The 17,119-nt window shown below is 35.1% G+C and overlaps 1 protein-coding gene across 2 annotated transcripts in view; it reads left to right on the plus strand.

Moving 5' to 3' along the window:
- The first annotated feature begins 5,513 nt into the window (after nucleotides 1-5,513).
- The window catches only part of LOC143244543 (uncharacterized), a 90,010-nt gene continuing 78,404 nt past the window's right edge, over nucleotides 5,514-17,119 (plus strand). For both annotated transcript variants that reach the window (XM_076489431.1, XM_076489442.1), the window contains exon 1: nucleotides 5,514-6,131. In XM_076489431.1, coding sequence (XP_076345546.1) covers nucleotides 5,899-6,131 — 233 coding nt within the window. In that variant the 5' untranslated portion in view covers nucleotides 5,514-5,898. The remainder of the gene's footprint in view (nucleotides 6,132-17,119) is intronic.

The following is a 17,119-nucleotide window of genomic DNA, read 5'->3' on the forward strand; positions in this document are numbered from 1 at the left end:
CGTGGTCACACGAGGTCTGCCAGATCGTTGACGGTCACGAGTTGATCCATGTTGTTGGTAACGATTCCATAGCCTTGTGATGGTGCTTGGGTGGACATTCACAGCTCTGGCAACATCTGATCGAGATTCGCCTGCTTCTGAGCAACCAATGGCGTTGTTGCGTTGTTTTTCACTCAGTCTTGGCGTAACTGTATTGCGTGTCGGTGGCTTAACACTGAGCTATGGAAACCGAGAACCCGTCACTTTTATAGGGATTTTGCACATGTTGCACTTGCAGAACATGCAGATCTCTCAAACAAATATATTGGACACGCATGCGTTTTGGCGAAAAATCCGATGTTTTCCTACGTTTTCAAAGTGCACAACTTTTACTGTCATTTTGGTCTGACAATCAGTGCCTTAACACGTGTAACATCACATACTCTGAGCTTGTAAAGTTATTATATATATTTCTCTTTAAAATAACAAAAATATCCCTTTTGGATTCCCTGTTTTGAAGAGTATATCATTAAATAATATTATTTATCAATATGCGTGTGTTTGTGTGTGTGTGTTTTCTTATAGCAGAGCCACATTGGGCTATCTGCTAAGCCCACCGAGAATAATCGAACCCCTGATTTTACCGTTGTAAATCCGGAGACACACCGCTGTACCAGCGGGGGGCTATTTATCAAGACGCACGGTAGTGTGTCGTTTGCCCGAAACAATCTGCTGCAAAACAGTGAGAGGAGTGACAGTTTAGCAATATTCAATCTTCCGTAACTGAAATATTGGTAAAGAAAACAATCATTTGTTTTCAGAGGATGCTCCCTACAGGACGCTTATTTCACATACCAGGAAATCCCTTAACAAATACCTGAGATATAACATCTCCAACTTTGATTTAAATTCTTTGCCTCTTACTTTTGAAAACCTGAGCTAGGAACTGCTAATCTAGCTTGTTTGGCCTAACCAATACTTATACATCTGCACGTCCTTTCACCTTATTGTTTTTCTGTGATAAGTCAATCGTATTTAATCCGAATGACAAAAAAGTTAAAATAGTCCATTTTTACTCTCAGGCGAAGCTGTAGTGCAAATGTTAGATCGGTAATTCGCGCGTCTTTTTGCGTAGGCTTGCGTAGTTTCGTTAAATTTCAGCGGTTTTCGTTAAAAACCTCTGCACGTGTGGTTTTTACTTGCACCAAATGAGACTCCTAATTGTAGGTTGAAAAGATATATTAGTGTACCCAATTTTAAATAAAATACATAAAAGTTAGGTATTTTTCTATACAAATACATTTTCTGTACTTTTGGTGCGAAGGCAAAAAATAAAGATAGAAACTGAATCAAAATTATAAATTTTATGTATCAGGTATATTTTAATGCATTGCTTTGAAATTTGGTACGTGATATAAAGATAACACAACGCATAGTCACTGAAATTTTTTTTAATTTCGATTACCTCATTATAAGATACAGAAGTTGAAATATGCTAAATATTACGTCTGTTAATAACACACAGTGAATCCTGCAGTAAGTTGTTTTGGCCGCACAACACACTGTTGTGTGTCTTGATTATTCATTGCCAACGTTTAGCACAAATTTACTAAATTTATACGAAATTATTCTAATTAAAGAGCACTTGGCGTCATATGATATTAGCTTAAGCAATTAACATAAATAATGATGCTTGTGCCATTTACATGCGGGTGATGACAAGAAACTGTAGATCTAAATTCCATGACGTTACTATAAAGGAAGTTATTAACACTGTTTTAGAGAGGAAAAACTACAACCATATATTTTAAAGAAACTAGTTGGTTCTCTAAAGTAAATGTTTATTCCGAATAATGAGGTTGCAATCCTAAAGCTAATGTTGGTTAGTACTGAGTGCCATTCCATATTTGCTTTGCTTTTTGTTGGCGTGTAATGATGAAGAGTCATAATATTTAATCAAAAACACCTATGGTGCGAAAAAAATGATTCAGCGTGTTGCTTAAAGGAATGAAATCAAAACTGTCAGTTCAAAGTTGTCAGTTACACCTATAACATTGATACGTATTTCACAGTAAATATTTATTCATTACTTATCATCGCCGTTTATTTTGTTTTCGCCACCATTACGCCCCAAGTTCAACAAACACTTTGTTTCACATGTAAAACATTTTTATCATCTAGTTCAAGATGCATGATGAAAGCTGAAATATGTTGAAAGTGCTCCCATCGCTGACATTTATTTGTGATTGTTTGTCCAATATAAGCTGATTTGTTTAATATAAAACGAGGCTCGGCATGGCCAAGCGTGTTAAGGCGTTCGACTCGTAATCCAAGGGTCGCTAATTCGAATCCCGGTCGCACCAAACATGCTCGCCCTATCAGCCGTCGGGGCGTTATAATGTTAAAGTCAATTCCACTATTCGTTGGTAAAAGAGTAGCCCAAGAGTTGGCGGTAGGTGGTGATGACTAGCTGCCTTCCCTCTAGTCTTACACTGCTATATTAGGGACGGCGAGTGCAGACAGCCCTCGAGTAGCTTTGCGCGAAATTCCAAAACAAACAATAATGTAAAACGACCTGTATGCTTTATTTCAAATTTTAAAATCGTAGAAACATAAATTATTAACGTTATATATTTAAATAAAAAGTGTGAAATAATAAGAAAAGTCACTGAAGAACTGAACGTTTTATCTTTACAGCACTTGTCCAAGAGTAGAACAAGCGCTAATTCAGCTACATCCATGGTTCAGATACAGCGGTGGTTCTCTTAGTTTTGAATTACTAACCAGATGGAAGGCGGCCGCTTTGCAACATCCTAACATCTCAAACCTCGAACACTTCGATCCATAGTCCGGCACGATAATCACTACGTCACGTCTGGGTCAGAGTAATCACAATGGTATATAAATATTTGTGGGTAAATCAATAACGCATGAAAACAAGATAATAATTTAAGTAAGCAAACTTCAGTGTACTTAAAAAAAAAAAAAACAAGCGAGAAATAAAACTGTTAAAACAAAATATAAAAATGACCATGTGTTGTAAGATATATTATACACTCGAGTAAGTAACTGAAGTCGTTAAAAATTCTTCGTTACTGCTAAGTGGTTACCGGTCTTACTATAAAGGGAAACAAAGTGATAAATATTTCACTATTTCAATGTCTCACTGTTTCTTTGTTCTCCAGTGGCGCAGAAATATGTTTTCGGACTTACAATCCTAGACACAGCGTTTCTATTTCCGTGGTGGACAGAACACGAACAGCTAGCTCCTCGTGCAGCTTTGTGCTGAACTACAAACAAACACGTTTTGTTCCACTAACATCTTGCCAAGAAAAGAAATTATATGATTCATTACATGACAATTAGTGCTGCGATCAATTATGTGTCTCTTACAACCAGAAGCAGATTAAAACTTTCGCCATTAGGATTAAACTAATTAATAAAGAATTTAAATATGCGTTAAATTCAGCCATATTGCTGTTGTTGTTTTTGAATTAAGCACAAAGCTACTCAATGGGCTTTCTGTGCTCTGCCCACTACCGGTATTAAAACCCGGTTTTTAGCGTTGTAGGTCCGCAGACATACCGCTGAGCCACGGGAGGGAGCTGCCATATTAATAAACTATTAAAAGTTTAGTCCGAAAAGAAAGATAATTTTATTTAATACGAAAGCCTAATTTATAATTATATTTTTTAAGACTACAAATACTTTTTTGTTCGTAATAGCGATGGTTTAATGTAATGCGTTGTCATATTAATGCATAGTTGATTCTAATCAACCAAATGGTAGAATAAGAGTTTAAGCTCCATTTAATAAATTTAAGCTCCATTTAATAATATCCGTTTCACGTTTTCTTTCACCCAACATCAAGAATCCGATTTGAATTTTATATCACCAACGTAAAGTAATAAAATAACTTTGATATTAGGTTTAAGAGGACATACCAACTCACTATAGTAAGAAAACTATGGTGTGATTTTACAAAAGTATATATTTGTCTCCCACACAATAATAAATTTAAGTTTGCCTGTCCTATTTGAAAAACGTATTTTTAGAAAACATTTTAACAGTCAATGTCTTACCAAATGCTACATATTTTAATATGATACTTACAATGTCAGTAAACGAATATCAGTTGTGAATAACGTACGTAACAAAGAATAAAATAAACATAAGTAACATTAAACATTGCAGAGTGTCATAATATTTTACACATTGACGTTAAAATAATTTATTATAGATTAAAGGAGTTAATAATAGGAGTAAATTTTATGTAAAACAGGAAAAAAACAAAACCAGATGATTTCTGGTTTTACTGTCTTCTTCAGTGCGATTTTCTTTCTAAAAATGCGATGCCACTTCTAGAACTTTCTCTTTATTCGCGACTTGTTAGTTAGTGTTCATCAGCCGCATATTTCCTTTTGTTTGGTTTCTTTTAGATTTCGCGCAAAGCTACACGAGGTCTCCCTGCGTTAGCCGTCCCTAAATTTACAGTGTAAGACTAGAGGAAAGGCAGCTAGTCATCATTACCCACCGCCAACTCTTGGGCTTCTCTTTTACCAACGAATAGTGGGATTGACCGTAACATTATAACATCCCAACGGTTGAAAGAGCGAGTATGTTTGGTGTGACAGGGATTCGAACCTGCGACCCTCGGATTACGAGTCGAGTACTTTAACCACCTGGCCATGCCGGGACTTTTTTTTTTTTCTTTTGGTTATTTTGTTATTATTAGTTCCTTTTTTTTCTGTTTTATTGAACCCATTAACTAATCATTGATTTGGTGCTATACTTATTTATTTATTTTTTTTTTTTTTTTTTGTATTTACAATCGACTTCCATTTTCATTATTGATCGTAAGAATCGTGTGGCTTTGCATTGAACAAAACTAAAACTATTCGCTTCGAATAAACCAGCTTTATACTCTAGTTGACATAAGAGCATATTTCATAATTAATTTTCAACTAAATGTGAACATATTCTAAGATATTGTTTTGTCACTGAATCACATCGCTTGATTTCTGTTTCGCCACAAGCACGTGAAGCTAATAGTTTGTTCTGATGAACCGTTGTACAATTTTTTTAGTAGCATGTTAATGTTTCAGAATATCATTTTACACGACACGAACGAATCAACGTCACACTCAGTATCAGCTAAATCATTGACTTATATTGTTTAATTACATCTCCATCAAAGACTCCAAACGATCATCAGTAGTTCGTAAAGTAATGTCTATTAATGTGTCCAAGTAATTGTGAAAACTTTAAAGGTAAGTTTATAAGCTGTTTTCTTTCTTGTTAATTATTAGCTCAATTGTAAACGTTTGATTTAAATGTAGTACAGTTTGTTTGTTTTTATAAGCATCAGACACGTACTGTCAAGCCAGATTTGTAACTTTACTTTTTAATGGTTATTCTCTCTAACATAGATTACTTCAGGCAGCTTAGATCGAAACTGAGACGCTGACCGGATTAAATAATGACGTCACAGAGAAATAAGCAACTTGCGCCGCGTTGCGAACGCGTTCTGTCGCGGACCGTGTTGTCGTTAGAATGAATTCTGCGTGTAGTAGCAGGAAATGCTGCTCGTTTCTTATGATTAAAAAAAAACAACACTCAGCGTTGAAATTCTCTAATTAGAAAATCCCACAGTAAAATGGAGAAAAGAAATATATTTCCAACCTACTGTTGATACTTTACTGCTTGATCAAAGCTTCGCTTCACTTTCACGAGATAAGGCGCTTATCTTCCTATGAGATGCTCGACCTAACACCCTCATTTAAAGCGAATATCTCCCGAACAAGGCAAGATGCTTAAGGACCACCATCGCAGGATCTCTTTCGTGTCTTGTAGATAATACAATAACGTAAGGACATTCTCTGGTGTTTCATACGACCCTGGTGTAAAAAGTCATTTGTCATGCCGTTTTTTAACCCTTCGGGAATCGTCGCCAATTATTTCGTTAACGTAATCCTTATATTCTTCACAATAACTTTATCGAGTGAAACAAACCTAACCCTTACCGCGGAAAGTGAGATCTTTTGTCCGAGCGAATGTATCTGCGTGAAACCTGCAAAACTCCTAAGAGTTGACTGCTCCGAGTTAAGGCTACCTTCACTTCCTCCGATCACAAATTCAGAGGTTATTACACTGTAAGTGGAGATTTTTTCTATGTTTATAGTTTACTTGGTGTTGAGGTGGATATTATTATCGTTGTCACTTGATTTTATATCATAAACAATATATTTCAGCAACCTTCAAGTTTTAATTGATTGAATTCTTCGATTGTTTCAGAAGAAATTGATATAAATTAATGGTTTCATGAACAATCGATTAAAGGGTTTTTTTTTAGACCAGTCTGCCAAGATAGCATCATTTATCGGTCACTGAACTCTAATATTGTCAGTGAAATATTCTTCATTTCGGTGAACGAAAAGAAAAACGAACTTTAAGAAAGAGATTAACATCTATATGTGTGTGTTCAAAATAACAAGGTGGAAGTATAAAACAATTGTTTAAATTAAACAGCTGTTTAAAATTGAGATTTTTCATCGTACAAATTACCCCCAGTGGCTCAGCGGTATGTCTGCGGACTTATAACGCTAAAAACCGGGTTTCGATACCCCTGGTGGGCAGAGCACAGATAGCCCGTTGTGTAGCTTTGTGCTTAATTTAAAAGAACAACAACAACAAATCGTACAAATTTTGTTCATAAAAAAACGTGTAATAAGAGTTACAGTTTGAGTGGAATGAACAAAAGGATAGCACATTAGCACGTATATTAAATACATTGTACAAGAATTAAAGGTTTGTTTGCTTGTTTTGAATTTTGCGCCAAGCTACTCGAGGGTTATCTGCGCTAACCGTCCCTGATTTAGCGGTGTAAGACTAGAAAGAAGGCAGCTAGTCATCACCACCCACCGCCAACTCTTGGGCTACTCTTTTACCAACGAATAGTGGGATTGACCGTCACATTATAACGCCCCCGCAGCTGAAAGGGCGAGAATGTTTGATGCGACCGGGATTCGAACCCGCGACCGTCGGATTACGAATCGAAAGCCTTAACACGCTTGGCCATCCCGGTCCCAAGAATTGAAGGAAAAAAAAGAGAGGGAAGAAATATGTCCCCCCTTTGGTACAGCCGTAAGTCTACGGATTTATAATGCTAAAATCAGGGGCTCGATTTCCCTCAGTGGACTCAGCAGATAGCATGGTATTGCTTTGCTATAAAAAAACACACACACAGAAACAAGTACAAGAAAATTGAACCTTGTCACATTATGACAAAAATATGTGTATGCGTGTGTAAATATATACAGGATTACTTTTTCGTCGCAAATACACAACACAAATAAGCTGTGATTAGTTAATGCGACTCATTGAATTATTATAACATCATGATGTTTTAATCCAGATATATTTGGGCGAATCACAAACCACTAACATTGTAGTGCTGATTTGAAATGATAAGTATTGAGGATTTACTGAGAAATACGGCTGGTGCGGACCAGTTTAAAACTTCTTTCTCTCATTATGTGCTCTCGATTTTATAACGGTTAATAACTTTGATAACGTAACCATTCCGTGTTCAAACAATAGTTTTAAGGTAGTAATAAAACTATTGCAAATTTTCAATAGATTATCTATTTGCAATTTTACGAATAAAAAAAACAGAAATTATAATAATAACAATAATAATAAGGTATAATTTATCCAAAAACTTCAAATATTTTGGTATAACTTGTTGTAATTAGCTATATATTAATTATAATATTCACTCTACTAGTGTTTTTGCTGGTCTTCTGTCACTCAGAATTACTGAACCAGCATTGGGTTTACATTTGTTTTAATTTGTATCCTGTAGAATTATGAAAACGCTTCTAGTCGAATTGTTTAAGTTAACGATTACGAATAAACCATTTTAAAGGGTTAATTGAAGCTAGATATAAATATGTTTTAGGTAAAGAATTATCAAACAAATGTTCACAACTAAAAACATAACATTGCAGTGTAAAAATCTCAAAACTTAATAACACGAATAGTTGTAGTGAACATAGGATTTCTATAAGTGAGTCGTCAATTTGACAGCTGGTCTTCAAATGTAACAATACATTTCTGTTTGATTTTAACAAAATGTTTCAACTACGTTATTATTTCAAACACGTTACATGATCATCTTATTTAGATGATATCTAACAATAGTAACTCCTTTCACTTAGCGGCGGACCTTATTACACTATCTATCCCATATTATTAAATATACGTGTACAGACTATAGTATCTTAATAAATCAGTGTGTGTATGTTTTTTTTAAATTCGCGCAAAGCTACTCGAGGGCTATCTACGCTAGCCGTCCCCAATTTAGTAATGTAAGACCAGTGGGAAGGCAGCTAGTCATCACCACCCACCGTCAATTCTTGGGCTACCCTTTTACCAACGAATAATGGGGTTGACCGTCACATTATAACGCCCGTACGACTGAAAGAGCGAGTATATTTGGGCAGACGGGGATTTGAACCCGCGACCTTCAGATTAGGAGTTAAGCACCCGAACAACCTGACCACGCCGGGCTTCCCCAGTGTGTGTGTTTCTGCACAACATGTTTGAACATAGAAGTATATACAATGCACAGTCATAAGTAGCAAATCATACTAAAATGTTTATGATGGATAACTTTTTTTTACGTAACCGTAAAACAAATAGGTACACATAAAGCAACGTTAAAACAACTCAGTATTTAACTGTGTAGTTGGTCAGGGTTTCTCATCACTGTCATCATTGTTATATATTTTACAATTGTGATTTTAAATTCGGATTCGGCTTTAAAAAAATGTAAACTGCTTCAAGTAAGGCCTAGGATGGCCAAGCGTGTTAAGGCGTGCGACTCGTAATCTGAGGGTCGCGGGTTCGCATCCACATCGCGCCAAACATGCTCGCCCTTTCAGCCGTGGGAGCGTTATAACGTAACGGTCAATCGCACTATTCGTTGGTAAAAGAGTAGCCCAAGAGTTTTCAGTGGGTGGTGATGACTAGCTGCCTTCCATCTAGTCTTACACTACTAAATTAGGGACGGCTAGCACAGATAGCTCTCGAGTAGCTTTGTGCGAAATTAAAAAAAAACAAAAAAAAAAAAAACAGCTTCAAGTAAATATAATTCATTAAGTTTGATATAGTTCTGTGAGTTATGCAGTGTGATGGCGCTGCTAATTCTTATTTGTTCGCATTGCAAATTCAATGAGATTACATTCCTTTTAATATTAAAATCAAATTTGAGATTTGAATCCGCGATCCTTAAGTTACGAATCGAGCGCTCTAACCACCTAGCCAGGCCGGGCGTTTCGAAGATTATTTCTATCTTAACGGACGAAACAAAAACAGTGTAACAGCAAACTATAGTGGAAAGTATATTAGGTCCAGTTCGTCATTTTCTCAAGTGATTATATGCAAATAAAAAACATCAAATTGTCCAATTTGTCGTTCATTAAAACGTTTCTAACAATCACGCTAAACGTGACTTTTGAGTCATTTCGTGGAATTTATTCATATCCTATATTAAGAAACCCTAGGCTAGCATATCACTAACATCTTGCCTGTTAGAGGCTCCAGTTAGAGGCAGAGCCAAAAATTTACAGAAATAAAATAAAACTATGTTGAGGGGAAATTTCCTAGTGTTTCTTAATATAGAACCTCGGTATGTTTCTTTTTTAACCAAAGATATCATAAATTTGTCAGTCTCTGATCAATTCAGTGATATACTCTGAGAAGGGGTTATATAACTCATACTGGAGTAACAATGTGGAACTATCCTTGAATAAAGGTGTTAAACTTGCTTACAATCTGTAACCCATATAAAGAAGCAGTTAATAACATTTATTCAAAATGGGTATTTATTATTATTATCTAATAGATGGCATTGTTCCATCCTTAATGTTGTATTAATAAGGTAAAATATAGGTTGTTATCTCTCAAGTAAAGTCAGAACTAAAGGATTGTTTGTATGCGAGAACATTTGGCATTACGCCAATAATCGTAATTATAAACATTGTACACCTTCTGCTTGTTTGTCTCAATTTAAGCAGAAAGTTACACATTAGACTCTCTCTGTTCTGCCCACCATGGGTATAGAAACACAGTTTCTAACGTTGTAAGTACGCGCACATAGTGAGAGGTGCAACTTGTTAATTATAGTTTAATAGTTTATATTGCATATATATTCAGGATTAATTATTTATTCACGAAAAGAAATGGGTGTCTGAACGAACCTCAGCTAGAAAGAAAACAGTACTGTAGTGCTTAGTACGTAGAGATGGGCCGAGAAAATCTATTGGTCTACAACAGTGCTTACAAATAACTGCTAAAGTTGAGTTTTAGCCTTATTTAAGCAACTAATTGCCATTTTCGAATCAATAGTTTACGATCGAAAAGATTTGCTAAAGTGTAGAACTGGGAACAAGTAAAAGTGTTCATTTTTATTTTTTATTTTCCCTCTAGAAAAAAAAAATGTGTGAAACTTTCTCATTGGCTGTGATGCGATAGAAAGAATTCTAAGAGAGCTTTGAAACAGATATTGACTAGCGTAAACTTAAAAACATAATTCTAATATAAACAATGTTATCATTATTCTTTGAAGTTAGCTTTCGTACAGAAATTCAGTTCCTTTAAAAAAGCTTCCTTACTGGGTAAAATAGAAATTACCAGCCAATAACAGATGAACTTTAGGTGATGTAACATGTAGAATACTCAATGCTTTGTACACTATACAATCGTTGCCTTTAGGGAGTCAACCTCTGTATTATGTATGAAGTGAAGTAGTAAGAAAATCAATGTACATAATAATAAATTTTATTTCATATATTTATAAAATACATTGACATTCATAAGGGGAAAACCGTCACAAAAGAAGTAATAAAAACATTTCTAAATTTTAAATCATATAGGGACGGCAGTGCCAAAAACAGAATGCTAACACGAATATATAGGGATCATACGGTTATACATTTTCATACGTTACTTTCTTATTATAGGTTCTTCATCATTAAGTCCCCAGAAGACAACATTATGACCAGTGATAATTAATGATCTATTTTATCCAACTTTATGGTATAATACCAATGTATGAGGGCATGAGAAACCAACAAACCTGATATGGTATTAACAATATATATTACCATTGAAATATGAAAATAAAACAAATGTTCATTTATCAACTTACTTGAATGAGATTGTTTAAAGAAAAGGATAAACAAGTGATAAGAAATACAACAATTAAATATTATTTAGGATAACAATGTCAAAATGTTCAGAAATAAGGTAAGAATAAACACAGAAAACCACACGAAAGTCATTGTTTAAAAATCCAAATATTTCAAAAAATAATTTTATCTTTTGGTTTTTGAATTTCGTGCAAAGCTATTCGAGGGCTATCTGTGCTAGCCGTCCCTAATTTAGCAGTGTAAGACTAGAGGGAAGGCAGTTAGTCATCACCACCCACCGCCAACTCTTGAGCTATTCTTTTACCAACGAATAGTAGGGATTGACCGTCACGTTATAACGCCCCCACGGATGGAAAGGCGAGCATGTTTGGTGCGACCGGGATTCAAACCCGCGACCCTTGAACTACGAGTCGAACGCCGTAAGACGCTTGGCTATGCCGGGGCCTAATTTTTATCTATAACTAAGTGTTGAGTTCCTGTCAGTTGCATTAATTCACGTTTTAATAAAATAATTTCAAATGAATAGTGCTTTTCAGGTTTACAGTGGCTAATGACCATAAGCTTATAAGACTGACTCAGTACTTATTAGCTTCTTATGCAGATTTTTGTTCGGTTTCGTGTATCCGTCTCTACCTTATTTCTGTAACTTTTTTTTTTTTGTATTACTATCCCTACATCATACTTAATTTTTACAAATTAGCTTCATGACATGTATTTATTCTTAATAATAGTGAAAATACTTAGTAGCTAAGCTACTGCTATTATCAGGAATTCTTGCTTAATAAATACAATGTGCGATCAATCATAAGGGCTATCACGGCTCTTGGGCTGTGGCGTTAAGTACGCTCTTTTATTGCTGTTTTAAACAGACTTGTTTCCCCTGTATAGTCACGTTTCTAGAAGATGTACTTACCAGCATTTTCAAGCAGCCTATTCTAGTTAGACGGAGCTGATATGAGGTGATTTAGCTGCAGCTGCCTTACATAAGTGGGTGTAGAACAGTTTAGTTACTTAAAGTAGGCTTAGTTTAATTCATTTCTTTCCACATGTTTCCTAAAACGTTTAATCTTAAGTGATGGATCTCTATTCTTGGTTTATTTTTTATCTGCAGATGCAAGAATAAGGTTCATTTCATTTCCATGTGAGTACTTTTAGCAGTTATCTAGGATATAAATACATTTCTTTCTTTCTACTTTGCGTCTAATAACATCTCGTGCTGCAGCTGAATCGTTTGTCCATCATTGTTGGACGCCATCGCTTATAAAGGACTGACTGGTTACTTAAATCATGTAAGCAACTCTCAATGTTAAGCCGGCCTAGAAAGACATTATAGTTTTTACAGTTTTCCGATGTGATGTCTTAGTTTAGATGTAAATTAATAGCTCAAGTTAACCTTAGACTCAATATTTGGTACAAATGCAGTGTTACGTGTGTTAAAACTCATTAGAAGGTCCTCGTTATGAGTGTGAAACAAAAAATTCTGATTATTACACTGTATTAAATTACCTTAAGAGATTATGCTACATATATATATATTATGCTACAGATATTTATATTACGCTACATATATATATATTATGCTACATATATGTGTATTATCCTACATATATTTATATTATGCTACATATTTGTATATTATCCTACATATATTTATATTATGCTATATATATATATATATATTATGCTACATGTATTTATATTATGCGACATATATGTTATTATATGTAAAAGTTAATACGAATATTTTATTGCTAACATTTTGTACATGCATATTACAAGCAATTATGAACGAGCGACTTTAGTATACACAGTATATTCAATAATAATTGTAACACTATGATGGCTGGAGAAGGGGTTCTCCAGTATTATTGTAATATTTTAATTTTACTGAGTATTCACAGAGTTAATGAATGGGCGTTTTCAATAAGGATGTGGAATTTCATAGGATATATTGTTCTAAGAAGGTCTGAGAACCCCTGATTTAGAAGATAAAAGATATTCCTTTCTGTTTTAATAAAACTTCACTTTAATACTTAATAAGAGCTGATATATGTTACAAATATCGTCTTTTCATATTTTGTGTAAAGACAAGAAATATTTCGGAGATAATTAGATTAAATAAAACATTACAATAATTTGCTTTTCTACTTGTTAGAAGAAACTTAGTAGATTTTGTGTAACAACTGTTCTACTAAACCGATCATATTGTGTTATACAGTTCACTCTCAATTACTTCGAATATCATAAATAAAGGAAAATATAAATTACATTTTTAGGTTTTTTTTTCTGTTTATTAAGTAAAGTGTGTGTGTGTGTGTGAGTTTTCAAAAGCATTGCAAAATTACAGTTTTATCCTATGATACCATTAATTATTCACTTCGAAAAACATAATGTAACTGCACGTGTGGATGAAACGCATCTTGTAATTTGTTGTTGTTGTTTTTTCAACTAGCATGAAGGTTTATTTTATTTTAAAACTATTACATTTACTTTCTGGTAACGTTCCAAGTTTACGCTTTTACACGACTTATAGGCTGAACAGCCAGGTCAGAGGCCCCATGGTTCAGACACAGCTATATTTGATAAATAGACAGAGCTCAAACAGTTCGAAGCGCTAAACACCTAGGCGGCTACTCTTAAACGAATAAAAGGATTTACTTCCGGAATTATAACATCATCACAGCTTATAGTTCATCGATATATCGTCTTTCGAACCTTTGATCTTTCGATTTAAGTTTCGTTATGCCAGTCACCAGCCTCCATAAATACACTTGTTTGTTTGTTTTCGAATTTCGTGCGAAGCTACACGAGGGCTATCTGCGCTAGCGTCCCTAATTTTGCAGTGTAGGACTAGAGGGAAGGTAGCTAGTCGTCACCACTCACCACCAACTCTTGGGCTACTCTTTTACCAACGAAAAGCGGGATTGACCATCACATTATACGTCCCATATTTGATGTGACCGAGATTCGAGCCCGCGACCCTCAGATTCGAGCGCTCTAACCATTTGACCATGTCGGGCCTAAGTGCACTCTTTATATGCCTTAGTGGCACAACGGTAAATCTGTCGGCTTATAATGTTAAAAACCAGGTTTCGATACCAGTTGTGGGGACAGTACAGTCAGCCCGTTGAGCAGCAGTGTGCCTAATTAAATACAAACACCCTTGATTTGAATTTACCACTTATTAAACTTTACACAAGATAGAAAAGACCAGTAAAATGTGTCAAACAATCAGATACATTAACACTTGAGCATTGTCGACATAATCAGTGGAATGCACTTTGTTTTTCACTCTCACAGACGGCTTCACTTATCCGAATCTTTACTTTTATTATTATGCCAACTCTTCGTAAGTTAACCAATATGCATCCGGTTGCTCCTTTATCTTTCCTATACGTATTGCTTCATTTCTTTACATTTTCCACTTCCGTAACATAATAATCTCTTTCTTTGTTTCGAGTATTATCATTTCTTATTTTTTATGTTCTTTCAAGTTGTCTTTGTGCTCAGTTTGCTATACGTTTTTGTTTTCCATCTTCGTTATTTGACTTATGTTCGAAGGCAAGATTTAAAACAAAAAGTTATGTTCTGATTTTGAGCATCATAAGTCAGTGGCTGTTAAGTAGTTTAATCCATATTTGAAAGTCTGATCATAGCATAGTAATCAGGAAATGCTCACTTAAGTCAAATGTCTATCTTTGACGTTTACCTAACTTTGGCGTTCTACTAGATGAGGTTAAAACTGGTTGCTTAAGTGAAACTAATTCAATTGTGTCTCTTACTGTTAAAAACGACTTCTGTAATTCACTAAAGTTGGATAAACTTCGTCATAAATCTGTGGTAAATGGAGAAACCGAAGAGCTGCTGTAGCTTACATAAGAAAAAAACAAAATGGTTATGTTCATTTAATCTTACACGATTTAAAGATCACATCCAAACTGTATTCTTGGGTTAGCAGTGAATTACAATGATTGGCAAAGCTTTTTGTTGTTGTTACTTTCTGAAAACTAAGATAAATTTATTTTGTTTTTGAAATTCGCGCAAAGCTACACGAGGGCTATCTGTGCTGACCGTCCCTAATTTAGCAGTGTAAGACTAGAGGGAAGGCAGCTAGTCATCACCACCTACCGCCAACTCTTTTAACATCTTAGTGGGATTGATCGCGAAACTATAACGTACCCGATGCTAAAATGGTGAGCATGTTTGATGTAACGGGGATTCGAACTCACGAACCTTAGATTAAGAGTCGAGTGCGTTAATCACCTGGTCATGCCGGGCCCTCTTAATCTTATAAGATATGCAGTGGTTAAAGTAGAAATATGGAACTGGAAGTATGGATGTGCCTAACCCACTAAGATGTTCACTTTAGAAATATGGAACTGGAAGTATGGATGTACCTAACCAACTAGGATGTTTACCTTAGAAAAGAAAACTATAAAAGATCAACGGCTCAGTAAAATATTTCATTACGTGTTTACTGAAGAAGAATAAGTGACCGTCCGTTTTGTATGCAGACGTTGTATGAAACTTAACAAAGAAATATTGTTACATTATTTCTAGTTGCTACATTGTGTGGATACAATATATCATGTATGTAAAATCTATATCTTACAAGTTACGCATCCTCTCTTAATATAGGCTTGGTTTGAATTTTGCGGAAAGCTACACGAGGGCTATCTGCGCTAACCATCTCTCATTTAGCAGTGTAAGACTAGAGATAAAACAGCTAGTCATCAACACCCATCGCCAACTCTTGGGCTACTCTTTTACCAATGAACAGTGGGATTGATCGTCACTTTATAACGTCCCCACGGCTAAAAGAATGAGAATGTCTGGTGTGACTTAACCACCTGGCGATGCCTGACCTAACTAAGATCGTTTCCTGATAAAGGGTCAATATGAGTAAGTATTAAAACGGTGTTAATAATTCTCGTCTTTTATTATAAGCAACAACACATGCTATAATAAACCCAGGAACTGCTAAACATAGCTATTCCGACTTTTGTTTCTTTTACTCATGGGCTACGCTTCCCTTTATGTTCTGTCTCTCTCTCCATGGATTATTAAATATTTATTGTTTAATGTGGTTATTTGTTACCGTTGAACGTAAGCCTTAATGCTTAATAAATGCAAAATTTCTTAAACTAAACAATAACTCCTGAAACAGTTTCTTAATTTAGAACGATTCTATTTTTATTTATCAGTCACTAACGTCCTCGATGAATAAGAGCCATTTTCACAAACCGATTAAGTAAAAATTGAGTAACCCTATAATTGAGTCTTTTTTTATAAAATACTTTAAATTCGTTGAAGGGGATACGCCTTTTCTTGGCCCAGAATGGTGGGTTATGCGTCAGCGGATAAAGAGAAGGCCACGCACCTTTAAAAGGTGTATCCGTCATTGGCCAGTCACCAAGTTTTCTGGAATAGTGAAGGGGTCGACCACCGCTCATCGCGTTGTCACAGTGATGATGCATCTGGTGTTTAGCTGTTAGAGTCAAATGTAGAACATACGTCCTGTAATAAAAGTTTCAAGACGTCTTGACTTTGACAAGATTTTGCTATCCTTAGGCAAAATGAGGACTAGAAAATATTGTCGAAACGCCATTCGTTTATAATAAAGTTCGTTCATTACACACTCAAGCCGTCTCAAAAACTTTCTTTTCTTAAAAGTTGGGTCCCCCTTATCAAATTTTAATACGCCCTGGAGACATTTTACCAGCCATCTTCCAGTTAATATCACGTTGATAAATGTTTTGATTCAAAAAGACTAGCACAGCAAAGCGGAACGTTTTTTTTTTTTTTTTTACTAATTAATGAGCAAGTTTCAGTGTTTCTAGAAGAAAGTAATAATTATCTTAAAACACACAAGTCTTGGATATAAGAACGTCTTGATCGTTTCTTATTTTGTAAGAGGCTTAGAACAT

The sequence above is a fragment of the Tachypleus tridentatus genome, chromosome 1 (genome assembly GCF_004210375.1).
Source record: "Tachypleus tridentatus isolate NWPU-2018 chromosome 1, ASM421037v1, whole genome shotgun sequence".
Classification (NCBI taxonomy): domain Eukaryota; kingdom Metazoa; phylum Arthropoda; class Merostomata; order Xiphosura; family Limulidae; genus Tachypleus; species Tachypleus tridentatus.